Source organism: Eptesicus fuscus, chromosome 9 (genome assembly GCF_027574615.1).
Source record: "Eptesicus fuscus isolate TK198812 chromosome 9, DD_ASM_mEF_20220401, whole genome shotgun sequence".
Taxonomy (NCBI): Eukaryota; Metazoa; Chordata; class Mammalia; order Chiroptera; family Vespertilionidae; genus Eptesicus; species Eptesicus fuscus.
The window spans coordinates 16,032,251-16,060,067 of record NC_072481.1 but is presented as its reverse complement, the minus strand read 5'-3'; the positions used below and the strand labels follow the sequence as shown (position 1 = coordinate 16,060,067).

Sequence of the window (27,817 nt, the reverse complement as noted above, 5' to 3'; positions counted from 1 at the left end):
ACCAAGTTCCTTCCACCTTATGCAACCGAGCTACCCACTTCTCCAAGCTGTGCGACACTTAGAGCCATCTCAGCCGCTTTCCTTCCTGTTCCCGCTGGGGGCCCCAGAAGAAGGGTTTTCAAGGCCTGGCCGCACCGCCCGTCTCCGCCGGAGGCGGGAGAATGCGCGCGGCTTGGAGGCACAGGCTACAGTTCCCAAGGCCAAAGCTAACGCCGAAGTGGGAAAGAGCGGGGAAGCCAGCTTGGCGCAGCCGTACGTGCATCGTTCCAAGCTGCCACTCGGAGGAAGCTTTCTGTGCATCTCACCTGGAAGACAGCCCACCAACATGGACCTGGAAGGTGGAGTGGGAGTTCGTAGGGAGACCACACGGAGAGGTTACTTTCGGGTGCCGTGGGGCAGGTGGGAGCTGTCCTTTCAGCACCCGTTGCCTGCTGCCTCCCCAAATATCAACGAAGCCCCCCGCCAAAGCCTCGGGTAGCTCCTAGAGGTTCCAGTATTCCCGACCTCAGGACCCTGTCACAGAGTGATGGAGATCCGCCGCCTGCCTACCAGCACTCCCCTCCCCCTACGCTCCACCCGCTTCGGAGACAGCAAGCTCAGCTGCCCCCACCCGACGCGGCCACCAAGCCTGGGCGCTGCAAACGCAGCTGGCGAAATCCCTCCTTCCACACTGGCAGGCTGGCTTCCTTTCACTTGCGCGAGGAAAAGGAGGGTGGAGGAAAGCGTCCCGCGATTAGGAAACAAGTAGAGGAACAGGTGGTGTGATGGCAAAAGGGTTCTTCCATTGGCTCCCTTACCCCACACGCCCCCAAAAGCTAAGGGTCCTGGAGGTAGCCAGCTGCACCTGAGGGAAGGTAGACAATTGCAGCAGCAAAACAAGGTGTTCTGTCACACTGTTAGCAAACAAGTTTTACATCTAAGAGTCCTTAAATTCCTATGTGACACCCAGGAGAACACAAGAACACGATCAATATCCTCAAGTGGGGGCTTAGCTCACGGGTGGGAGGATATTTAAATAGGTCCCACTTAGTTTATTGAGGTGAGGGTTGAAGCTGGTTGGTACAAATATCTGTAGAAAGCAACCACAATGCGGCCAAATCAACTATCTGCATCCCCTGCTCCTAGGCAGCAGAGGCCCCTCCGTCTCTTCTTTCCACCTCTACAGAGCTCCTGGGGCATCCTCTGCCCATCCCACTCTGCATACCTTTCCCAGAATACAGGACCTCAGGCTAAAGAGAGATACCAGCCCTATTAATCACTTCTGCACCCCAATCATATTAGGGGAAACCCAGAAGAGACAAGACTCAGCCATGCTCACAGGGCAGGTTCCGCTTACTGCCTCCAGTCCCATTCCCTTAATTGTAGGGCTCTGCGTTATAGCCCCATAATTCATGCCTCCCTAATTAAGGCTGTCAACTGCCCCATTGTAAAGATGCAAAATGCACAGCACCTGCTCTCTGGGAACCCTGTGCCAGGTGTGAGGGAGGCTTGCCAAAGGGTGCATCAATCCAATTCTCAATAGCAGTGTCTGCCATTTAAACTTGATTCTCTTGTACCAGGTATTTAGGTAGGGGAAGGCGGGGAGACTAGAGTATAGGAAAATCAGGGGTTTGAGAATATACTGGCAGCACTGCTTGCAAGACCCCAACCCTCCCCTAGAGGGAGGTGGAGAAACAGTTTGCAGAAAGTAAAAAGGGAAGACTGGAGTAGCCATTGGTTGGTATTACTGGCTGGTGCTGGCTGCTCTGGGGCACCTGAAGCAGAGGTGTGCTCTTCAAAGGCATGAATCCTCTCAGCATCTCTGCAGCGAGGCCTGGCAGGAGAGGTAAGGGAAAGGACACAGCTCTTGACTCAACCCTCTTCTTCCTTATGGGCAGCCATGCCCTCACAAGCTGACACTTTGACATGCTAAGAATAAATGGTCTCAGGGCCTACTTAGGAAGCCAGGCTCAAAAGACAGGCGGTGGGAGACAGAGTCTGAGGTGGTGAGGGCAGGAGGCAGTCATTTGGGAAGTGGTTCTTTCTGTGTTCTTGGTTCTGATGTGTTCCAGGCAAGAGGCCTGTGCTGGCTAGGTTCACCAGGGCCTATAAGGCCCTTCTTTTACCCTGGAGCCTGGCCCGAGCCCTGCAGGAGGAGGAGGAAAGCTTGTGTGGGCTGAGTCGACAATAGGTAATTGGATTGTAATCACCCGCCAGGCTTCTGTGCCATTGGGGGCGCTGAGCCTTTCAGTGAGCAATCAGCACTGCGTGGTGGGAGGGGGTAGAGATTCAATAGCAAATCCCAGGTGGAGAGCCAAGGGGGAGGACCAGCAGATGGGCAAATTTTCTTTCCATCTCTCCTTCCTTGCCCAAATGACGCCGGCTGCCCATTAGCTATTTACCAGCAGATCTGAGGTGGAGCCAAATCTTTTGTGAAAGTCGATGGAAAGCTAAGATGGATGGGTAAAGGGTGAGGGTCTGGGGAGACCTCTTCCCCACAACTGGGTGTTGAAGGATGTGCTGGGGAAGGCGGGGGAGGAGGAGTGCATCTAGAAGCACAGGTAGAGGGGGCAAAGGCGGAAGGAGCAGGCAGCAGAAGACCTGGCGCTCCCTGCTCCTGCTCTCCAAACCTATTGGTGATGAGAGCTACATTTAGTGTATTTGTTGGAGACTCATCCTCAATACTCCCACGGGGCCACTGTCCCAGGCAACCCAAAGGTATCTATGGCACCATAAACTGGGCTCCCTGCCAAGCAAAAGGAACACAACTCATCAGGAGGGAGGTACCCTTCAAGAAAAGAAAGGGGAGTGGGGCCCTAGAGGTGGAGGGCAGGGCAAAGTAGCAGGAGGCCAGCCTCACTCAGGCTGATGCAGTGCCCAGACGTGCCAGCCAATCAGCCCGCTTGAGTTCCAAGGCCTGCAGGAAACCTTGGACTCGCTCTTCCCGTCTGGCTGAGAGTCTGTGCAAGCGTGTCCGTCGGAGCTGGGCGTCCCCACTGGCCTGGAGCCCCTCTTGCAGCAGCTGCTCTGTCACTGCAGCCTGGTCTCTCTCCAGCTGCTGCCTCTTCCGCTCCTCTGCATACATGTCTCGGGCCTTCTGCTAAAGAAAAGTGGGAGTTGGGGGAGATCACTGGGAGACCATTTTTAGGTGTGGGTGGGGCACAGGGCAGGCCAAGTTAAGTAGAACAGTGGGGAAACTGTACAAGATTTGGAAAGGTTAGGCAGTAGGTGTGTGATGGGTGTGACCATGTTGTACAGGGAGGGTAGTGGAAGTTCTGGGTCCATCTTGGTTTGTTTTGGGTGGAAGCATCTGTATTTCTTGAATTTCTCAGGTTTGCACTTAGGGAACCAGAAAATATGGATGGATCTGGTTTCTGGTTTCCCCAGCTAGCTTTGTGGCTTTGATTAAATCCTCTCCTAACCTCATTTCTTCATCTGTAAAGTGGGGGGTTGTGCCTACCTTGAAGAGTGATTTTAAGGGTTAGAGCTAATATATGCAAAACCTCCTCTAGCATATTAGCAGGCTTTCAAACAAACAGCAATTTTACCGTTATTACTATCTATTCTCTACTGTAAGGAAGGTTCTACTTCCTGCTTGGGGCATATCCATGGCATCATTTCCTTTGGTTTCCCAGGTCACCCTAAGGGTGCCATTCTCCTAATTCTTTAAGCTACTTTTTTCAGAGCTGGGCTCCAGACTTGCCTACTGTATGGGGACCAGCTGATTCTTCCAGCAAATGACCTTTCTGTTCAGCACTCTTAAGCCACTTATTGATTTTTGCCTAGTAGAGTAAGTTTTGATGTCCATAGTCCACAATCTACTTTTCCTGTTAGAAAATAAGCCCTTGAAGGTTCCATTGAGCCCTAAGGGCTCCTGGAACTCGCTCTGACATCAGGTAGGTGATCATACTCCCAGCAGCACTTCTTATACCCTGTGTGTGTCTCCAAATAAATCATAAACTCTTAGAGGGCAGAAACTGTGGCTTTTCCTCTGGCACTTGGGGCATCCTGTATGTGTGAAATACTCAACTGATTGACCATGTGATCCCAGGAGGGCACGGAGGATGGCCGTGGGGAGGGGAAATCCCTTTGGAGCAGAACCAAGCCCCTCTGTTCCTCACTGATGCACTCCGCTCCTGCCACTTTAACGGGCTGTACCTCGTGTCAAAGCCAAGTGAGAAACTGCTTTGCTGCCAACTTGGTATCCTATACTCTGGTAACCCTTACCACATAACTCCACCTTATATTATTGTATTTTTGTACATGTCTCTGTGCTACTCAGCCTGTAAACATCTGGATTGCTGTCTTCATCTTTTAAGGAATACAGTTAAACCTCAGTTCTCGAACGTCTCCCATCTCAAATAATTTGTTCATAAAAGAAATGTCTTGGTTGTTGAACAAAACTTGGATTTCAATCTGTCAGCCCTTTCATGCTAACACCTGTATGATCACTCACAGTTTTCTTATGCGACAAACAAAGGAGAGAATTCAAGAGTATGAGTCAGTTTACCACTAAACCTCCTGTTAACATCTTAGGAAGTTGTGCTGTGAATATTTTCATATCTTTTTGCTTTTGTTGCTGCTTATTATTATTAAATACATACAGTAAGTCACCATGGGTCCTAAGAAGTTTAGTGATAGCAGCAATGTGAAAAAGAAACTTGTGAGAGCAATGATAGAGCTTTAAAAAGGAAGTAAGCCCGGCTAGTGTGGCTCAGTGGTTGGGTGTAGACCCATAAACCAAGAAGTCACTGGTTTGATTCCCCGTCAGGGCACATGCCCAGATTAGGGGACTGATCCCTGGTAGGGGGTGTACAGGCGGCAATTGATCGATGTTGATGTTTCTCTCCCACGAATGTTTCTATCTTTCTCTCTCTCTTTCTCTCTCTCTAAGATCAATAAAAACATATTTAAAAAAGAAAAGAAGTAATTGCAAGTATAACAGAGGTATTCTCATGTCTAATCTGGCTACTGAGTTTGGCACGGCAAAATTGACAATTAGAACAATTTTAAAACATTAAGAGTCCATCAAGAGTGCTGATGTTGCTAAGGCAGTGAAAGTGCTCACGAAACAATGATCAAAAGCAATTGAGATAGATTAAAATGGAATCATTTGAGGGACTAGAATGGATTATTTCAATTCACATTATTTCTAATGGGAACTATATTCAGTTTTCAAACAAACTGCTTCTTGAACAGCCTTCCATATCGAATTAAGTTCAAGAACCAAGGTACCACTGTATCTTCCATGTGCACAAGCACTTGACTCTTGCAACAAAGCTAGAAAGGTTCTTTCTGTTGGAGACAGACATGGAGGTTGAGAATAGGAAAAAGTGATTTGCTTAGGCCTCTCAGTAATAAAAATTTACTGCATAAATGAAAATTCTGGAATAGTCTCCTCTAGGTATTCAAGGGTTCTCTTCTGCTATGATAATGAACTCATACGTGGAGCTATGAAGACTAAAACGGGCTTGAGAAGTTGCCTTGGTCAGGAGAAACCATGGGTCCTATGTACATGACCTTATGTGGGGAGAGGGAGATGCTCAGGATACATTCTAAGCAACCACGTGCTTACAGGCTGATTAAGACACAGATCTCTACACAAAGTCCCATACTATAGGTAGGATGTAGTAAGGGCCATCAAGGAGGCAAGAGAAAAGGCCATGCAGCCCAGAGGAGAGAAAAATTGTGGCTATGAAGGTCAAGGAGCAGTGAAACCTCATGGACAGGCAATATTTGAGCTGCGCTTTAACCAACGGGAGGAATTGGATAAAGATGAGGTGTGTATGGTTGGGGGAGAATATCAGGTAATGGAACAATGAGCAAAGACACATGAAATTGATTGAAGAGCTTGATCAGGCCAGAGTGAGTCCTCCTGGAGCTCTGGGATTCAAGAAGTTCCTATCCAAAGGACTCTCACTTCTAGGCCTAATTCTTTTTAAAAAAAATATTTTTATAAGAGTTTTCACTGAGCTAAATGCTTTTGTCTAAGCCTAATTCTTTATCTACAAAATGGGGATGACAGTATCCACCTCACAGGGTGGTTTGAGGAAAAATGAGATAATATAGGTCCAACCTGGTGCCTGCTATTAATGTTTAGCTGTTCTTCTATCAGTACCACTTGTGGCTATGGCTAAATGAGCTATGTTCTGGCAGGACAGAAAGGATGTGGCCACCCAGCCACAGAGGGAAGGAATACAGAGCTGGTTAAAGTTGCTCTATGAAGCTCAGACGTCTTCCAAAGAGAAGCCCCAGTCTGAGTGCTGGGCAGGGAGGCTCCAGCTAAGGCAAAGCCTGGCCCCTATGTGCCAGGAACCAGCAAATCAATGTTAGGATGATGGAGTCAGGGGAGATCCTAAAGGATCACTTTAGACAAGGACACTAAAGGCTGAAGGGACTTGGCCTAGGTCACACAGTGGGCTGAAGTTCCCTTGGTGTCTCCACAAAGGTGGCTTCTTGAGATGAGTCAAATAAGAAAACTCACATGAAAACACCTAAGTAGACCCTCAATATGTTAGCTGCCACCACCATACACACCGCCATTATTATTGAGTCCTAATCAGATGCGGGTGACTTGGCCTCCTAATGAAACCTGTTTCAAGATCTGGTGATCAAAGCTAATACCTTCAGGGAATAATGGCCTATCTCTCTGGGAAGTCTTTCCTAGGTTGCTGTAGTAAAGAGATTAAAGACTTATAATTTGAATCTAAGTTCTATCTCATATTGGTTGTGTCCTTAGTAAAATCATTTTGATTTGTACATTTGCACAAATGGGGCTAATAATACCTATCTCATTGGGTTCTTGGGAGTATTAAATGAAATAGTGCATATAGCCCTAACTGGTTTGGCTCAGTGGATAGAGCATCGGCCTGTGGACTGATAGGTCCCAGGTTCGATTCCGGTCAAGGGCATGTACCTTGGTTGCGGGCACATATCAGTGGGAGGTGTGCAGGAGGCAGCTGATTGATGTTTCTCTCCCACCAATGTTTCTAACTCTCTATCCCTCTCCCTTCCTCTCTGTAAAAAATCAATAAAATATATTAGAAAAAAAGAAAAGAAATAGTGCATATAAAATATTCACAGTGCCTGACACATAGTAAATACACAGTAAGTGAAAGCTACTATCATCATTATTAACATACTTATTAGCTGGTGTCTGATATATATCTAGTATATGGTCAATCCATGCTCACCTTTTCTTCCATCCCCTCAGTCAGGCCAGCCCTGAAGCATGCTTTGGTTCCTCTAGAACCATACCTGATGAATGCTATGGTTCACCTGGAACTAACCTGAAGCATGCTATGGTTCATCTGGAACTGCAGGATGGCTTCACAGAGGTTCCAAAACATGTATTCTGGCCACAGAACAGGCTGGAACACCAGGCAGGAGTGGGAGGTCTGGGAAGAGGGAGGAGGAAGATAATTTAGTTTAGTAACATGTACCTGGGCATATCCCTGGGCAGGGTTCCAAAGGAAGAGGAGGCTGAGCAGGACCCAGAAACCCAGAGATGAGATCGCACAGGCATCCTGAGCTACAGCTGCTGCCACCAGCCCTGATTCACTCACTAATAGGGGAGGAGTCATCTGAGGCAGTTAGATCACCTGCCTGTAGCAAGACTGAACTAAAACGCTAGAGCAGTGGTCGGCAAACTCATTAGTCAACAGAGCCAAATATCAACAGTACAACGATTGAAATTTCTTTTGAGAGGCAATTTTTTTAAACTTAAACTTCTTCTAACGCCACTTCTTCAAAATAGACTCGCCCAAGCCGTGGTATTTTGTGGAAGAGCCACACTCAAGGGCCCAAAGAGCCGCAGTTTGCCGACCACGGCACTAGACCAACATTTTCACCAGGATTTTTCTAGGAGCCAAGTTTAAGACTATGAAATAACATCTGGATTATGTTATTTTGGCTCTTGGCCCTTAGAGGTGATCTGGGAAGAACACTGTCTGGTAAAGTCAGCAGTGAACAATTGGCAGCTGCCATTGTTATTTTTATTTTATTTTAAATATATTTTTATTGACTTTTTACAGAGAGGAAAGGAGAAGGATAGAGAGTTAGAAACATCGATCAGCTGCCTCCTGCATGCCCCCTACTGGGGATCAAGCCTGCAACCAAGGTACATGACCTCGACCGGAATCGAACCCGGGACCCCTCAGTCCGAGGGCCGACGCTCTATCCACTGAGCCAAACCAGTCAGGCCATTGTTATTTTTTAAAAAATATTTGTTTGTTTGTTAATCCTTACCCGAGGATATTTTTCCATTGATTTTTAGAGAGTGGAAGGGATGGGGAGAGAGAAATGTCGATGTGAGAGAGGTATTGGTTGTCTCCTGCACGCGCCCCATCCAGGGCCGGGGATCAAGCCTGCAACTGAGCCCTTGACCGGAATTGAACCTGGGACCCTTTAGTCCGTAGGCCAACATTCTATCCACTGAACCAAACCAGCTAAGGCTGCCATTGTTATTTTTAAGAAGCAGAATGTGGCACAGTGGTTAAGAGCATGAGCTCTGGGGCCAGACTACCTGGCTCTCCCATTTACCTTCTATTTGACTTGAGGCAAGTTACTTAACCTCCCTGGGCCTCAGTTTTCTCAACTACAAAACTGGGTAATAAAAATACCTGTGTTTTTTTTTGCCAAAACTGGTTTGGCTCAGTGGATAGAGTGTTGGCCTGCGAACTGAAAGGTCCCAGGTTCGATTCCGGTCAAGGGCATGTATCTTGGTTGCGGGCACATCCCCCGTGGGGGGTGTGCAGGAGGCAGCTGATCGATGTTTCTCTCTCATCGATGTTTCTAGCTCTCTATCCCTCTCCCTTCCTCTCTGTAAAAAATCAATAAAATATATATATATATAAAAATACCTGGTTTTTAAAGTACTATTAAAATTAAACAAGTTAATATACAGAAAGCAGTCAGAGCACAGAGCTGGATGAACTTTAATAACCTCCACTGATGGGAGAGTCCCTTTGGAACATTCTTGACAGCCCCTGTGGGAGACCTTTAGGGCATCCAGGAATCCAGTGCCTCAAGGGGGATAACTTTAGTTGTCGGATAGCTTGTGATGCTAAACCAATGTCACCTTCCCTGGAACTTCTACCTGGTCTCAGATCTTTCCTCTGGAACAAGTCTGTTCCTTCTTCAAAGTGACATTCTTTCAAATACCTGAAGGCTAAGTTAGAGCTGCCTATTATTATCTGTTGCCAAGGTTGTAATGACTTGTTCACTCTGTCTTTGCCAACAAACTATAAATTTTAAGATAGTAGGGATTATTTCTGACTTGGTCACTGTAACATTCCCAGCACAAAGCAGGAACTCAATCTTTTTTTTCCCCAAGGGAAACAACTGTCATCAAGCTTCCCTTTTCAGAACACTACCCTTCACTCATTCTTTGTAACATGTGAGTTCCAGATTCCTTGCCATCCAGGATGGCCTCTTCTGGTAAGTCCTCTAAGCTTACCGAGTAGTCTTAAAACTCAGTGCCCAGAAATAAACTTTCCAGACATGATCTGACCAGCAGAGTAGGCCACAGAACCATAAGCAGCACATTATACTTCATTCAATATAGCCAAACACTGAAAGTATCTTCAGTAGCTAAATCTCGTTATTTCACTTTTAAGACTATGGTTCATTAGGATTTCTAGAATTTTATCATGTGAATTGCTTCCAAGCTGAGTCTCTCCCTCCAACCTCTCCTTAAACAAAGACTTTCCCTGTGATGTGTACCCAGGAGCCGTTAACAAATGATAGAGACTTTTGAGCAAAGGCAAACTTATTTGACTCTGAGCTTTTGGGGGACTACCTACACTGGGGGAACTGGCCTGAGAGACAGTGGCCCCTGAGAAACAGTTTGCATTTAGCTTATATCCCCTGTAGACTATGCTTGAATAGATGCAGCCCTTTATTCTGAAGGAGACAGACAAGTAACTGCAAAGCAAGGTTCTATCCCAGAGGAGCTGGGGTACCAGGGCAGGAGATTATACTCAGGAACAAGAGTCAGAAGTCCAATTCCTTGAACATGGGCACGGGTGAAGTTTTCATCGCAGTTGACTAGCCTTGATTTTTGTCCTCTAGGAACATCAGAGTGTAAGAACACAGGTTCTCATAGCCAGGGACAGATAAGAAAGGGATAGCAAACAGTAACCTTTCTCCAGATTTTAGGTCTCCTCCCCCACAAGGTTCTCTGTGCTTGCATGGCTGGAAGTGGGGATGAGCCCCTCTAATCCATTCTGTGGGTGCAATGCAGTTTTCAGCTAGCACTAACAGAACGGTGGTTAGAAACTACCTACCTGCCAGAGCAGGAAGTCGCTGAGCCTCACTTCCCCAGAAGTCCGTATCAAGATGTCGGGATTGGGAGAGTGGTTGGTATAGAGGCACTTATCAAGCAGAGACTCAGAGACATCACTAAAGTGAGTGGAGAAGAGACAAAGGTAAGCACACACCTCTTTTTGGATTTTTCTCAGGGTGACATAAGGCTTCCCAGATTACAGAATACCATCAAATATATTAGTCAATACTACCTAGTACACAGAGGCCCTCAAAAAATGCTTAATAAATTAATTAAGGAATCTGAGGCTCAAAGAAGATGATTAGTTTGCCCAAAGTCATTTAGCCAAAGGCCTAAAACCAAATGCACCCACTAGAATGTGCTGTCTTCACTTAAAACATCTTGTTTTTGCCTGGCCAGTGTGGCTCAGCGGTTGAGTGTCGACACAGGAACCAAGAGGATGCCTGTTCAATTCCAGTCAGGGCGCATGTCTGGGTTGTGGGCTTGGTCCCCAGTAGGGGGTATGCAGGAGGCAGCTGATAGATGATGTTTCTCACTCATTGATGTCTCTATCTCTCTATCCCTCTCCCTTCCCCTCTCTCTAAAAATCAATGAAAACATATTTTAGAAATACTTCATTTGTGAGCCAGTAGAATAGTGATAATTGACAAAGTGTAGTAAGTACTTTCATTTTTTTTAAAAAATATATTTTATTGATTCCTTACAGAGAGGAAGAGAGAGGGACAGAGAGCCAGAAACATCGATGAGAGAGAAACATCGATCAGCTGCCTCCTGCACACCCCCCACTGGGGATGTGCCCGCAACCAAGGCACATGCCCTTGACCGGAATCGAACCCGGGACCCCCAAGTCCGCAGGCCGACGCTCTATCCACTGAGCCAAACCGGTTTCGGCTACTTTCATTTTTTTTTAAATCTTGTGGGGTTTTTTTAATTTAAAAGTATTTTTATTGACTGGTACAATCACTATGGAAAACAGCCTGGCGATTCCTCAAAAAATTAACAATAGAGCTACCATACCACCCAGAAATCCCTCTCCTGGGTATATACTTGAAAAACTTGAAAACATGTATTTTCAAAGATATATGCATCCCTATGTTCACTGCAGCATTATTCATAGTGGCCAAGACATGGAAACAACCTAAGTATCCTGTGATAGAGGACTGGATAAAGAAGATGTGGTATATACATGCAATGGATACTACTCAACCATAAGAAAGGATGAAATACTGCCATTTGCAATAACATGGATGGACCTTGAAAATATTATGCTAAGTGAAATAGTTCAGTCAGAAAAAAGCTAAGAACCATCTGATTTCACTTATATGTGGGATATAAAACTGAAACTTGTGGACACAAAGAGCAATGTAGTGATTGTCAGAGGGATGGGGTGAGGGGTGAAGGGATCCTAATATATGGTGACAGCAGAAGATTTGACTTTTGGTGGTGGCCACACAGTGCTATATACAGATCTTGTAACATAGAAACCCACACCTGAAACCTGTATGATCATATTAACCAATGTCACCCCAATACATTTAAAAAAAAACTAAAATAAAAAACAACAAAGCAAAACAAAACAAAACAGCCCAGCCAACATGGCTCAGTGGTTGAGTGTTGACCTATGAACCAGGAGGTCACAGTTCATTCAATTCCTAGTCAGGGCACATACCCAGTTGCAGACTCAATCCCCAGTGTAGGGCATGCAGGAGGCAGCTGATCTATGATTCTCTCATCATTGATGTTTCTATCTCTCGCCCCCTCTCCCTTCCTTTCTCTGAAATGAATAAAAACATACTTAAAAAAACAAACACAGCATAAACTCTGAAGGTAGATATAGTTGACTGGAGTCCAGGCTGTTCCATTTAACAGTATACATTACTTTGGGTGGGTCAACTAACCTTTTTAAACCTTAGTTAACCTTTTGTAAGTTTTGAACTTACAAAATGGGGCAAATAATTGTCACTACCTTATATGAAAATGAAATGAGAATATGTGTAATAAACTCTTAGTCTAGTACCTACCTCATAAGATCCAATAAATATTAGTAACTTTTGTTTTTATATTGTATTTTTGTTCATGTTAACTTTCCTATATATGGCACTCTAAGTACACCATCTATATATATAAAAGGCTAAGCGACTGGCTGACCGTTTGACCGGTAGCTATGACGCGCACTGACTACCAGGGGGCAGACACTCAAAGCAGGAGCTGCTGAGCTGTGGTGACTTGGCAGCGGAGGTTCTTGGGTGACGCACCCGGAACCAGAGAGGAGGGAGCCTGATTCTGGGGTGCGTTACCCGAGAACCACCCTCTCACAATCTGGGACCCCTCGGGGAATGTTGGAGAGCTGGTTTTGGCCCAATCCCCGCAGGCCAAGATGAGGGACCCCACCAGTGCACCGGGCTTCTAGTAGTGAATGAAAGAGCAAGGCCCTGGAGCCAGGATGAAATCCTGGCACCAAGCTGTGTCAACTAGGTGGGCTTGAACAAGTTACTTAACTTCCTTGTATCTCAATAGTCTCATCTTAAAAATGGGGATAAAAACAGTATCTACCTCATAGCCTCTAATGGGTTAAGTAAAATAAACATATATGGAGTACCTGGCAGATGCCTGGCAAAGAGTAAATGCTCAGTGAATGTTAGCAATTATTAGTATTATTAACACTATTGTTTTAAGAGAAACACAGAGACCTACAGTGGGTCAGGTGACCTGCTCAAGGTAACTCAGTGAAAAAGAGTTTAACTATCCTTTATGCTCAAACTAATCCCTTTTCTGTAATTCCAGATTCAAAAACCAACCTAACATTAATACCTATGTTTTTAAAAAAATATACCCTGGAAGAAAGGAAAATGAAGAGTTGGATAATGGTAATGAGAGAATAGAAAGGTTATAGCTATTGGAAGGGTAGAGCCTAATTGTAATTAATTCATTGACTCTGTTATAAATGCAGATTTGTCTAAATTTAAATAATGTAAAGAGCACTGCCTCAGGTCCTGATTAGAACCGTCTTAGCTGAACACCAAGCTTCCTGAGCTGGTGGGTGGAGACATCAGACTCCTTACACTGGTGACCCTGCCCAGCCTACACCATGTCTGCATGACCAACCCCATATAGGCAAGTTAGTAAACCATGCAGAGAAAATGGATATGGGAAAACTTGCTGGACAAGAAGCAGAAAGAAGATAAAGGTCAGTAGTTATTGGAATGTGGTATGAGTATAAAGTGCACTGAATTTAGGAGTTAAGATCAGAACACTAGTCTTAGGCAGGAATGCATATTACATCTGTTTGCTAAATAGCTTTCTAGCATAAACATTTGTCCCTTACTATTTTATATATATATATATATTGATTGATTGATTTCAGAGAGGAAGGGAGAGAGAGAAAAATCAGTGATGAGAGAGAATAATTGATTGGCTGCCTCCTATACATCCTTACTGGGGATTGAGCCCGAAACCCAGGCATGTGCCCTGACCAGGAATCAAACCATGACCTCCTGGTTCATAGATTGATGCTCAATCACTGAGCCACACCGGCCATGTATCCCTTACTATTTTTAATATACAGTTGACATATTTCACATATAAGTAGACCTGCATAGTTCAAACTCGTGTTGTTTAAGGGTCAACTGTATTTTTGAACCATGGTTAGGAATCCAAGGTTGTGGAGGGCTGACTGTAATTATATATAGATTATCAACTACGTGGGTGGTAGATGGCCCTAACCCACCAACACATTGTTGAAAGATCAACTGTATTATTTCACTCACACAAAAGACTATATGAAACGTCAATTATAAAACACAATATTATAATGAGTAATTATGAAATCACCCCCCCACGCCAAGAATTAGAAAATTACCAATAACTTGTTTCTACTTATATATCTCATCTTCTTGCCTGGTCCTAACCCTGACAACTTACTCACTATCTCAATTTTCCCCCCAAGAGTTCATTTTAATTTCTTTTTTTTAAAAAAATTTTATTGATTTTTTATAGAGAGGAAGGGAGAGGGATAGAGAGTTAGAAACATCGATGGGAGAGAAACATCTATCAGCTGCCTCCTGCACACCTCCTACTGGGGATGTGTCTGCAACTAAGGTACATGCCCTTGACTAGAATCGAACCTGGGACCTTTCAGTCCACAGGCCAATGCTCTATCCACTGAGCCAAACCAGTTAGGGCTTTATTTTTAAAAATATTTTTATTGATTGATTTTTGGGGAGAGAGAAACATTGATTTGTTGTTCACTTATTTATGCATCATTGGTTGATTCTTGTATGTGCCCTGACAGGGGATCAAATCCACAATCGTGGCATATTGGGATGATGCTGTAATCAACACCAATTGAACTACCCGGCCAGGCGGAATAATTTTCAATCCACATCTTAACTGACTTCCTTATAGTATTTGAGTTTTTCCCACCAGTGCCCAGGCCCCTCCTGACCCACACCTGACCCTCTTTTCTTGGCTTCTGCAATACTGATTGCCTGGCTTTTCTTTCTACCTTTCTCTCGATCTAAAAATCAATGGAAAAATATCTCGAATGAGGATTAACAAAAAAACAACAAAAAAGTCTCCTTTTCTTCTTATTTAAATCCATTCTCACTGAGCAACTTCTTGATTTTTAATTTCATTTCCCAGGTAAATTGAATTATACCTCAGAAGGGGATCAGAAAAATTCGTCGGTCCCAAGATCCCATGTAATAGAGGTAAAGGACAAGAACTCTGGAATCAGCTTTAGAGATGAGTCCTGGCTCTGACATTTATTAGTAGAATGACCTTGGGAAAATAATTTCAATGCTGAGCTCAGTTTTCTCATCTATTACATGGAGAAAAGACTCACGTCTCTCACATATGAGATTAATGACTTAATAAAATACAAATAACAGATTGCCTGGGTTATTTTTTGCTTCCATTATTTTACTATTGCTCTTATTAGTTTAATAATATGAGAAGAACTGAGTAGCCAGGTAGCTTCTAGAGTCTCTCCAAGTTCTAATAATCAGGATTCTATTATGTTGCTAATGATTGGCAATTTTCTTTTTGAAAAATACCTGAATCTTGCATAAAACTGTAACACGAGAGACCCAAGAGATTATTCCCCCAACAAACTGCATTCCTGAAAAACAATTTTGAAGAAACACTGCCAAAGAGCCAGGAGGGTATCATTTTTTGTCGAATACCACAGAGTTCTACCTGTTATGCCGTTTTTCTGGGGCTTCCTGGTGTGCCGTGAACACAGAGAAATTCTGAGGCAAGGGGACCCCCCCCAATCTTTCCACATGCTTGCCTGCTTTGACTCTGGCCCAAGTACACGGCTCAGGAGGGATTTCATGGTTTGGTGCATGCCTGGTTTCCCTATCAGTGACCATGCCAAACTAGGGATACCTGGGATCCAGCAGACCCTGCTCCACTCCCCAGGCCATCTCTCTCACAGCATTGCTGATCTCGTGACGGGACGTGTATGCAAAGCAAACGTTCAGGAAACACCTGAGAAGGAAAAACAGAATAATTTACCAAAACAGGACAGAGACTGAGGATTGGAACCACTTATTCCAGAGCACCCTTTCCCTGGAAGAAAACACAACACTAAATGTTAACCGTAGACACCTCTGAAAGGTCAGATTATGAATTTTTAAAAATATATATATTTTATTGATTTCAGAGAGGAAGGGAAAGAGAGAGATAGAAACATCAATGATGAGAGAGAATCATTGATCAGTGGCCTCCTGCATGCCCCCCACTGGGGATCAAGCCTGCAATCCGGGCATGTGCCCTTAACTGGAATCGAACCCAGGACCCTTCAGTCCACAGGCCGACGCTCTATCCACTGAGCCAAACCAGCCAGGGCAGATTATGAATTTTTTATAATTTAATTTATTGGGGTGACAATGGTTAACAAAATTATACAGGTTTAGGTGCACATCATCTGTACACTGTATTGTGTGTTTACCACCCCAAGTGAAGTCTCCTTCCACCACCATTCATTCCCCCTATAACCTCCTCCACCTCCCCCTTACCCCCAAGATTATGAATTTTTTTCCAAGTTTTCTTGAAATAAACATGTTACTAGCTTTGTAATAAGACAAGTACTAAATGACTTATTATCCTTCTAGTCCTCTCCCACTTCTACTACCAACCAGCTTTCAGAGGAAGGGAATTCACTGTGATATTAGCGGTCAAGGGCACGTACCACAAACAAGGAGATCAGAAAGGAAATCTGATGCAAAACAAATCCACTGCCAAGCATACACTATATTCCAAAGCAACACAAAATGAAGTCTGGATTCTTAAACTCTGTTCCCCTCTGCATCTACACCACCTCCCAAGGTCATCCTATCTGTGGTTAAAGGAGTGGGACAAAAAAAGAATTTCTTGAAAGGAATTGTCTTCAGAGACAGAGATAAGGCTTGCTGCATTCCCACTCCATCCCTTGGAGGGGGTTGGGGGGAAGAGGTACATGAAATGAAGGAGGAAGAAGATGGGAAACTGTACGAGTTGGTATACACACATACAACATAGTACTGCAGAATCGTCTCTAAGCATTCAAAACCACCCCCTCATTGTCTCTGACCAAGGATGTCTCCCAGTAGAGGGAGTCAAAGACTAATTCAGGTCCCCAAGGGGCAATCCGAAAACTTACTGGTTGTAGTTCTTGGTGGCCTGCACAGCTTGTGCAATCAGCTCCTGGAGATCCAAGGGCAACAAATGCAGATCACCTAGGACCCGGATACATACTCCATGCTTCTTCAGTTTCTCCCTGATTGGGGAAAAGGAGGCAGGGTTGGGACACAGCACCTGCTGAGCTGGAGAGAGCAGGGTGCTTAGATGATACTCAATTAGCAGTTTTTGAGTGCTTTCCTGCATGTCAGGCACTGTCCTACATGTATTACTTCACTGCATCCCCCGCAAGAACTCTGAAAGGAGTTCACCTCATTCCCCATGCTACAGAGGGAAACTGACACTCAGACAGGATAGTCAGACAGAGACTGCCCAAGATCATATGGACATCAGTGTTGTGTCAAAATTGGAACCCAGGTCTGTTTGATTTGAAAATCCAAACTCTTTTTTTTTTTTTAGTATGTTTTTTTAAAATTGATTTCAGAGATAGAAAGAGAGAGATAGACACATCAATGATGAGAAAGAATCATCAATCAGTTGCCTCCTGCACGACCTCTACTAGGGATTGGACCCAAAACCCAGGCTTGTGCCCTGACTGGGAATCTAACCGTGACCTCCTGATTCATGGGTCCACGCTCAACCACTGAGCCACACCGACCAGCCGAAAATACCAACTCCTTACCACACAGGACGTCCCTCATGTGTCCTTGTTGGCAAGTTGCATTTGACATATTCTGTGCTATGTTTGTCCCATTTTGACAACTAAAACTTCTCAAGGGCAGGAGTTGTACTATTGGTTACTTTTGTATCTTCTGGCAATATATGATAATAATCGTGACATCTAAAATACTTAGATGTTTACTAAGTGCCAGTCACTGGTCTAACCACTTTCCAGACATCTGCATGTTCCATCCTTGCACCAACCTTGGAGGCAGATATCATTGTCATTCACCTTTTACAGATGATGACACTAAGACACAGGGAGGTTGGGTGATTTGCTCAAAATCAGAAGCTGGTGAGTGGAAAGGCAGAATTTGAACCTAGGGAGTCTGGTTCTAGAGCCCGTCCTCCTCATCTTCACATTCCACTGCCTCTATACAGCAACTCCCAAAAGGCAGTGAGCATGAACTCCCTGTCACCCAGCCAGCTTCTCTACCGGGAAGGTATGGAGAAACTGAACAACTAATGTTTGGGAAATGGAAGCTCAATAACAAGAAGTATACTGTAGAGTGGAGGTATCCGGCAGGTCCTGGAGAACCCTGATCCAGAGCTGAAGGCCACATCCACAGCCAATGCATCCTTTAACCCTCAACCACATTTCTTTAAGGGTGAAACGAGATCTAATCACCTATTTTTGAGAACCCACTGGAGCTACAGTACGCCAATGTACACACAAATCAAAGCAAAACGTGAATAAGAATACCTAGATTTAAGTCCTAGTGCCAGTACTTATTAGCCAATCTTGCATAACTACTTAGCCTCTCTGAGCCTGTTTCCCTCACTCTGTAAACTGGGGTAACCATCCCTGCAATAGTCTCAGTATTGGCTTGTGTTGAGTGAGAAAAAAACACATGAATGTGCTTATTCTCAGGCATCAGGTGCATGACTTGAGCGAGGTCTATAAAGTAGAGGTTACTGCAGCCTGGCCACAGTGATTCAGTTGGTTGACCATCGTCTTGTGCACAGAAAGGTTGCTGACTCGATTTTAGGTCAGCGCACATACCTGGGTTGTGGGTTCAGTCCCCGATTGGGGCACACACAGAAGGCAACCGATCAATGTTTCTTTCTCACATCAATGTCTGCCTGTTCTTTCTCTCTCTCCCTCTAAGCGTGTCCTTGTGTGAGGATTAAAAAAATAATAATAATAATATAGTAGAGGTTATTGCAAAAGCCCTGGTGAGGAACCTGGAGACCTGGGTTCCCAATCTGGCTCTACCACTAGCTTGCTGTGTGACCACGGGCAAGCCTTTCTCTTCTCTTCACTAGGGTTTAGCTTCCCAACTGATGAAGCTGAACTAGGCCAGTGGTTTTCCAACATTCTTTTAGCCCAGGGGTGGGGAACCTTTTTCTGCCAAGGGCCATTTAGACATTTAGAACATCACTAGAGGCCCGGTGCACAACATTCGGGCACTGGGGGGTGGGGGGTGCCTCAGTCCAGCCTGTACTCTTTGGCAGTCCGGGAGCCCTCAGGGGATGTCCAACTAACGGCTTAGGCCAGCTCCCCTGCTGCAGTTGGGCATCCTTAGCCCTGCTGCAGAGGTGGGAGCCACCACAGCCACAGCGCTCACCAGCCATCAGCCCGGCTTGTGGCTGAGCGGAGGAGTGCACTGACCACCAGGGGGCAGCTCCAGCGTTGAGTGTCTGCCCCCTGATGGTCAGTGTGCGTCATAGCAACCAGTCATTCTGCTGTTCAGTCAATTTGCATATTACCCTTTTTATTATATAGAATTCGCTTACTATAATTCACTTATCAGCACCCCATCCCCCTTTCCCTCTGGGTTCTTTGCACACCCACTCCTAGATCTCTGGGGTTCTATCTCACATTGTTGGAAAACCACCACTAGGGTTTTTTCTTGCTCTGTCCAGGACTTCATAACCTAAGACTTTTTTCTACTACTGACTGATTAGAGTAATCTCAGTAGCACCTCTACCGCCATGCATTTGATCTTTCAGGAACTGTAAGATTGCCTCCTAACGTAGACAACAGCTTAGAGCTGGAGTCAGAAAGATCCTGTCTGTCCTGGCTCTGCCTCTCCAATAGCTGTGTGCCTCAGGATACACACCTAAACTCCTCCAGTCTTTACTTCCCTCCTCTTTACAATTGGGGTGATATCGTTCTCACAGGGTAATGTGGATATTAAATGAGAATACATGTTAGGTTCAAGGCCTTATGAGTACTTTAAAAAGCTAAGATTAGTGTGCAGTACAGAAAAATTTGAACACCTGGAATATGCCCTCATCCCTCCATCTCCAGCCCCTTGAGTGTGAACTCTGAGCCACAGGGACTCTGCTGAGAACCAGGGAGCAACGTCTGTGGCCCAGAGTCTCACCAACCTAAAATGGACATAGAGAAGCCTGGCTCCTCTCCCCACCACACTGAGTCACACAGGGACAGAAAAGACAGAAGTGTTCTAGGCCCAGCTTCACTGGAGCTCTAGGCTCTCTGTTCTCTCATTGTCCTGGACCTGGTATGGGAAGCAGCTGGGCAGAGAATGATTATAATGAAGACTTCTGAGCAGTCTGGCTGGAAAGGGCTCCATACTTTAAAGCAAACAAACTCTCAATTTTCTGAGTCCCTTTCTGGCTCTGCTCCCTAAGCTTAAACTTAATGACAGCTAACAGTGGTAGTGATGCTTCCCCATAAAGACCTCTTATGGATCATCCCATGCCTCCCAAGAGAATATGGTAACTTTTTAGAGATGACTGCACAGCAGAAAACGACTCTTTCAATGTTTCTCTCACTCTACTCCCCTGGCCACAGCTTATTGGTCTTGGGGTGGAAATGTGATCTAAGGTGGGCTAATGAAAGGATCCAGTTCATTCTGGGCTATTCTCGTGAAGCAAGGAAAGCAGGTCTGTACAGAGAAGGAAATGTACAAAGAGGCGCTACCTAATGGATATCAATCCTGGTTTCAGTTTTGCTTGAGGCTGGTTTTACTTGTTCTTGAATTCTGTGAAATTCCTCTATATCCTCAAGTAAATGCTTGCTTTGGAAAAAAGAAAAAAAAAGAAAAACTAGCTTGTCATATTTGCCACTCTAGAGATCTGACTAACACTGAAAGGGTGCAAAGTTCCTTAAATAAGCCTCAGATAAGAGAACTGAGGGATATTAGCATAATCAATGGACACAGATATTGGGGCGGTGGGGGCTTGTCCTGGGGGATGGCAGGGGCCGGGGGGGGTCAATCGGGAAAAAGTAGACATCTGTAATACTTTAAACAATTAAAAAAGAGAGAGAGAGAGAGCTGAGGTTTAGGGTAGGCTGGAGATCCTGGAAGAACACCCTCCCCCACTGACAGCATCTTACTGCTCTTCCAGCAAACGGCCGAACTTCTGCCGGGCCATATCCATTAGCCCGTCCACTTCACTTTTGGAACGTTTGAAGTTCTCAATGCTGAACGCGTACACCGTCACCTCTCGGATGCCCAAGTTCAAACACCAGTGCAGAGTCTGAGAAGGGAGAAGACAAGGAGCTAAGGTGCAAGGAAGAGTAGGAAGGGAAGTGGGATGCCTCGGCCCTGACTCAGGAAAGCATCAAGCCAGGATAACACCAATGCTTCTGTCAGAATAATGAACTAAATAAGCAGAAAGCCACCACTGGAGAACCAAAAACTGTGAACTTAATGAGTACCACTAGGCTGATGCCACTGTGGTCTACTGGAAAGAACTCTCCACTGAGAGAATAAAAAACCAGGTTCAAGTCCTTGGCTCCATCATGCATTTACTATGGGAGTACAGGCGAATCATTTAACCTCTCTGGGCCTAAGTCTCCTTGTCTGTAAAAAGAGCCTGGCTAGCCCTAGCTGGTTTGGCTCAGTGGATAGAGTGTTGGCCTGCGGACTGAAGGGTCCCAGGTTTGATTCCAGTCGAGGGCACATGCCCGGGTTGCGGGCTTGATCCCCAGTAGGGGGGTGTGCAAGAGGCAGCCAATCAATGATTCTTATCATTGATGTTTATACCTCTCCCTTTCTCTCTGAATTCAATAAAAAAATATATATATATATCTTTAAAAAAAAAAAAAAAAAAAAGAGCCCAGCTGACGTGGCTCAGTGATTGAGCGTCGACCTATGAATCAGGAGGTCATAATTCAATTCCCAGTCAGGGCACATGCCCAGGTTGCAGGCTCGATACCCAGTAGGGGGCGTGCAAGAGGCAGCAAATCAACTATTCTTTCTCTTCATTGATGTTTCTATCTCTCTCTCCCTCTCCCTTCCTCTCTGAAATCAATAAAATATATTAAAAAATAAAAATGCAAATAAAGAGATTACAATCCATCCCTCACAAAGTGGTTAATGAACAGTATAAAAACACAAGGTAGTATTACTCACAATGTAACTTCATTATTCTGGGAGACAGAGAGGCCAATGGGTTATAAGAAAAAAAGCAACATTTGAGTCTGCAAAGGGTTTTCACATATGCTATTTCAACTGATTCTTCAAACAACCCCCTGAGACTGGCATTATTGTTTTCATACCCACGGTATAGATGATAAAACTGAGGCTCAGAGTTGAAGAAATGTGTCAGAAAGTCCACAATGAATCCATTATATGAACAAAAACTAATGTATAGTGATACCTCTTCAGCTTTGTTTCTTTAGTTCTGTTTAAATGTCTTCTATCCCCTACCTTTAACCTCAAGGTTCCCTGTCTTAACACTAATCCCTTCATAGACATACACACAAACCAACTCATTATCACCTTAGGAAGATCACCAGTGAGAACCCTGATACTTGAATAGGGTCAAGCTATAGACCTTACAGGGTCTTCGCTGGTACACCTGGGTTGGCATCCACCACTGACCTCACTCAAAATAGATGTCAAAAGGCTGCTCGCCTGTGGAGTAGCCACTCTGTCTCAGTGCTTCACTAATAAACTCTCTTTCACTTAAAAAAAAAAAAAGATGCCAATAGCAACAGCTTCAATTTTTGAGCACTTCCCTATGCCAGGTTCTGTGCCACATGCTTTTCATTTTACTGTCTTGTTTAATCCTCACATAACCTCCTGAGGTAGAGGTGATTGCTCTCCCCATTTTGCAGATCAAGAAACGAGGGGAAGAAAAAGGGAACGATGTAACTCCCGGCAGGTCAGAGAGCCAGGAAGTGGCAGAGCAGGGGGGCCAAGGAGTTCTGAGTGGCTCCAGAGCTTAAGCTCCTAAGCACCAGGCAAAACTGTCTCTTAATTAGTCACAAAAGAGAAGCTGAGGTCAATAAACCTAAAGACCTCCACACAGTACTAAAGAGAACCCACAGCCACTTGCTCAAGGCAAAAAGTATCACTGCTCTAGCATCAGGCCATGTTCTTGTGCCCGGAAGCTAGAGGCCACGCTTCTACTCTTCTTAAAGTTAGTTTCACAAGAATTAACATATTCCGATCTTACTGTTAGACTCAATGTTTTCCAATCTGCAGCAGATATTAAGAACCATAAAATATTCATGACCTTTGCTTAAAGTGATGTCCCAGTTTGGCACTTTTCCCAGTTTAAGCACTGAAAGAATTGTGTCCTGAGAAACCCTCAGACTCAGGCAAACTAGCAAGAGCAGTCACTTTACTATTGCTCCAGAAATGTCACTTCTTAGAATTTATTCTAAAATAGTACTATTCATCATGTCCAATAATAGTGGAGCAGCTAAACAAATTGTCAGCTCTTTATGATGATAACAGGCTCTACAGTCATTAAAATGAGTAGTTAGAAAGGAGATATATATATATATTAACCTAGAAAAATACTTGCAAAAATGTCAAGTAAAAACAAGGTTATTGAAGCTATAGATGGAATTTTATAAATGTTAGGTCATGTTAGAACAAGTTACAAGGACTCGGATCAGGCACAGAAAAAATAAACTGTTGATGGGTTAAAAGTGGTGAGAGATGGCAATTTTGTTCTTATTTCTAATATTTTGTGATGTGTCTGGATGATTCAGTTTTTTATTTATTTATTTATTATTTTTATTTATTTATTTTTTTGCAGATATCTCTTTGAGATACTGATTTTAATTCCTTCATCTACACAGGAGTGAGATTGCTGAATAATACAATTTATTTATTTATTTATTTTGTTTTTGTTTTGTTGTTTGTTTGTTTTTTAATTTCTTTATTAAGGTATCACATATTTGTCCTCAAGATTCAGTTTTTTATTAATGTTGATATAAGACCTATAGCTAGTAAGCAAGCAATAAAACAAACAGCTATACAAAACACTCTCAAAAAAATAAATAAAAAGAAAAAAAAATACTCTCAAACCACAGCAAACTCAGGTTTTCTAGCTGTAATCCAATTTTCCGCACTGTTCACCTTGGGCTCTGCCACCCACACCCACCTCAGCCAGCTTGTTGAAGCCCTGTGAGTGGCCCTCCTGATGCTCCACTTGGCACTTCTTGGCGTAGCGACGGTTCCCATCCATTATAAAAGCAACATGTTTGGGTATTGGGCCTGCCTGTGAAGTAAGAAGACAAATGGTGAACACATCACATACTCCTCAAAGATAAAGGAAGACATTACACCCTGAGCTGACAGGCTTGAGCTAGATGATAAAAGCCCTGAGGAAGGGAATTGGGTATTAAGCAATCTACTTACTTATTTATTTGTTTATTTTTAAAAGTTGATTTTAGCCCTAACCGGTTTGGCTCAGTGGATAGAGCGTCGGCCTTCGGGCTGAGAGGTCCCAGGTTCGATTCCGGTCAAGGGCATGTACCTTGGTTGCAGGCACATCCCTGGTGGGAGGTGTGCAGGAGGCAGCTGGTCGATGTTTCTCTCTCATTGATGTTTCTGACTCTCTCTCTCTCCCTTCCTCTCTGTAAAAAATCAATAAAATATATTTTTTTTAAAAAATTGATTTTAGTCAGGGAGAAAGGGGGTCAGGGAGAGAGAGAGAGAGTGAAACATTAATGTAAGAGAAATACATGAATCAATTGCCTCCCATATGCATCCCGACAGGTGATTGAACCCGCAAAGTAGGTATGTGCCCTGACCAGGAATCAAACCCACAACCTCCCGGCGCACAGGATGATGTTCCAACCAACTGTGCCACACCAACCAAGGCTACTTTTTTTTTTTTTAATATATATTTCTATTAATTTTAGAGAGGGAGAGAGAGGAAACATCAATGATGAGAGAATCATTGACCAGCTGCCGCCTGCCTGCCCCAGCAGCCTGAAACCCGGGCATGTGTTCTGACCGGGGATGGAACCGTGACCTCCTGGTTCACAGGTCAATATTCAATCACTGAGCCATGCCAGCTGGACCAAGGTTACTTATTTTTATTTATGTGTTTATTGAGCACTTATTACATGCCAAAAACTGTTCTAGGCTTTTTATACCTCACCTTAGTCTTTTTATCATACAAAATCTATAAAGTATCTTACCTTATAATAGACAAATATGCAAATTGACCGCACCTTCACTACGCTCAAGCCACGCCCATCAACCACGCCCACCAGGAAACCGTTGCAGGGTCGTTGGGGTGTGGCGGAGCCCAAGGCCGGGAAAGCCACCCGAGGCTTTCCCGGCCTTGGGCACCATCGGGGAGCCTGCACCGATCGCAGGAAACCACTGGGGGTCAGCTCCTGCGATCCTTAGCAGGGATGTTGGGTGCGGCCAAGCCCAAGGCCACCACGTGGGACCAAGCCCCGACCCTGAAAGAAGGCAGAAGGCAGTGGCCACAGCCAAGGCTTGGGTCCCAGGTGCCGGCAGAAAACTGGTGCAGGCAGCCAGGTGAATGAAGGTCTATTGCACGAATCTTCGTGCAAATGGGCTACTAGTATATATAGTATTAGCTTCATTTTACAGGCGAAAAAACTGAGGCTCAGAGCGGTCAAGTAACTTGCACAAGTCACGCAGCTAAAAGGCAAAGTGGGGATTTAAACTCAGGTTTCGTCTTTTAACCATATGTTCTTAACCACCACTTTGGTTTCGTTAGTCTCCAACTGGAAGGCCCAGGAAGGATATTGACGGTGTGGTTGAATGGAGACATTCACTCCTCAGCTCTACCTGATTGCTGACACACAGAAATGGGGCCTAATTGTGTTGGATCTTCTAATTTTACAAACGATGCCATTACTCAGGAATTTTATAAAAAAATAAATGTCAGGAGCCACTTCAAAGCAAACAAATGACATTTTGGGGGCCAGAGAAAACTTGGTATCTGGCTCACAGCAGCCTTTTGTTGTCTACACAGCAAAAAGTCACTCCGTGGCCTATTTTCGTCACTGGAAGGGCTCTTCACAAACTGCTTCCCCCACTCCTCTCCATCATTTTCTACTTCTGTCTCCACATGCAGCCCTTTTTTAAAAAAAATGTTTTTATTGATATCAGAGAAAGGGAGAAAGAGGGATGGAAACATCAATGATGAGAAGGAATCATCAATCGGCTGCCTTCCGCTCGTCCTCTACTGGGGATCAAACCCACAACCCAGGCATGTGCCCCGACTGAGAATCAAACTGTGACCTCCTGATTCATGGGTCACACCAGTGAGCCGCACCGGCTGGGATCCACACGCAGCCTTTAAAAGAAATGCCCATCAAGTCATGCAGCTTGTTCTTCCCAACACATGACTGCAGTGGTTGCCTGAGGAGATATTTCCGTATCTTGGCCTGCCTGAGTAACCTTGGTATTTGTGTGTTAGTGTGTGAGTGGGTATAAGGCTTACTGACTCATAAATTCATTGCTACCCACTACTTGACAGTCTGTGGCTGAAAAACAAATCCAAGCTGACTAGCTTCCATCCAAACCTATCATATGCAGAGAATATAACATTGTTGTGAATCTTGAGAGAACAAGCTGAGGGAAGATTTAGGAAAGCAAGGGAGAGTATAGGAAATAGATGGATTGCAGTCTTCAGATGGCTAAAAGTCAGCCCCTGGAATAGTAGTAAATAAGAACTGCTATAGGCTCTCTCCCTCTCGGGAGCATGCCCACGCCTTTCTGTCCCAGTTTCTTCCCCAGGCGCAGTACCTTTACCCTTCTCTCTCCTAAGCTCCAAGGACCTGTGCTTTTGCCTCTATAACTTCTTTCCTGAACCCATTTCTTCTTCTGTTCACTTCTACCTCTGTGACTTTCCAAATAAACTTTCTCTTATAGTTTGAAAAAACACATGCACCTGCTAGACACTGAGCTTAAATGCTTTCTATGTTTCACTTAATCCTCAAAAAACAACAACATGTAAAGTCACATGGTTCATAAATGATAGACTAGGACTTCTGTTGTTGTTTTGTCTGTCCCCAAAACCAAAACACAATCATTACAAAGAAAGATTAGTTATTTTCTCTAAATCAAGAGGATAGCATTAGGAATAATAGTTAAAAGTTTCAGGGAAATAAATTGCAGTTCATAAGGAAAACCTAATAGTCTATGCTGCCCAATGATATTAGGACTTGGGTTTCCTGAAAATGTGAGTTAGGACAATAATCTGGCAGAAATGTAGACCTAGAAGTTACCCTACATTGCTAAATTCTACTCAGCATCGTGGATTATGCAATTTGAACAACGGGTTATTATACAAGATTACACAACTGACCAGGTCACCAGGTGCCGTGGGCTCACCTTTATGATGTTGGCACAGAACCGCTCCCACAGCGTCAACTGTCCTTCTTTGATCCATGACATAGTCCTTGCCCGAGCGGAAGATAAGCCCAGAATAAGAAGATATCAACTGGGTAACCTTAGATAAACAAGAAAGAGAAACAGAAGTCACCAAGGCTTGCCAACAGCTGCGGCTGACTTGCAGGGACTCACCCGGGCAGCGGAGAGCAGCCAGCATTACAATCCAAAGCCCGGTCTAAGCCTCCCATCTCTCCCCACCCGGAGCTGACCAATAAGCCGATGAATGGGACCTCTGGGGCTGAGGGCTTTCCCTGCTTCCCCTGGCTTGGTGGACCTTCTTCCCATCCCCTTTTCCCCGGCATGTGCACTGGCCTTTTCCGACCCTCCAAGTCTGCTTCCTGCCGTATCACCGTGCCTGCGCTCCGATCCTACCCCGCTGCTTCCTTCTCCATCTTCCCCCAGGCCGTTTCCCACTCTCCGCGCTCCCACGTACTAACCCCTTTCATTGTCATCCCCGTTACCTCCTCCCTCAGGGTCTCCCCGTTATTTATCCCTCACTAGTCTGTCCCCTCTCATTCCCACGGCTGCCTCCCCGTCCAGTCACCTCTCCTCTCGTTAACCGCTAGAACACAGAACCTGCTCGGCTCTGCCGGCGCCTTCCAACTGCCCCAGAGGA

At 44.7% G+C, this 27,817-nt stretch overlaps 1 protein-coding gene across 2 annotated transcripts; it reads right to left on the bottom strand.

The window, feature by feature from the left end:
* Positions 1 to 981: 981 nt before the first annotated feature.
* DHDDS (dehydrodolichyl diphosphate synthase subunit) lies at positions 982 to 27,817 on the bottom strand. Of its 2 annotated transcripts, XM_054720943.1 has the most exons (10): positions 27,746 to 27,817; positions 27,142 to 27,259; positions 23,921 to 24,037; positions 20,913 to 21,055; positions 16,908 to 17,024; positions 15,653 to 15,754; positions 10,266 to 10,380; positions 7,269 to 7,376; positions 2,840 to 3,079; positions 982 to 1,813 (listed from the first exon to the last, which is right to left on the bottom strand). In XM_054720943.1, exons 2-9 carry the CDS (start codon positions 27,202 to 27,204, stop codon positions 2,840 to 2,842), a joined length of 1,005 nt encoding a protein of 334 aa, XP_054576918.1. In that variant the 5' UTR covers positions 27,205 to 27,259; positions 27,746 to 27,817; the 3' UTR covers positions 982 to 1,813. The 2 variants fall into 2 exon arrangements, with proteins under 2 accessions (XP_054576918.1, XP_008146265.2); XM_008148043.3 differs by having other exon boundaries at positions 982 to 3,076.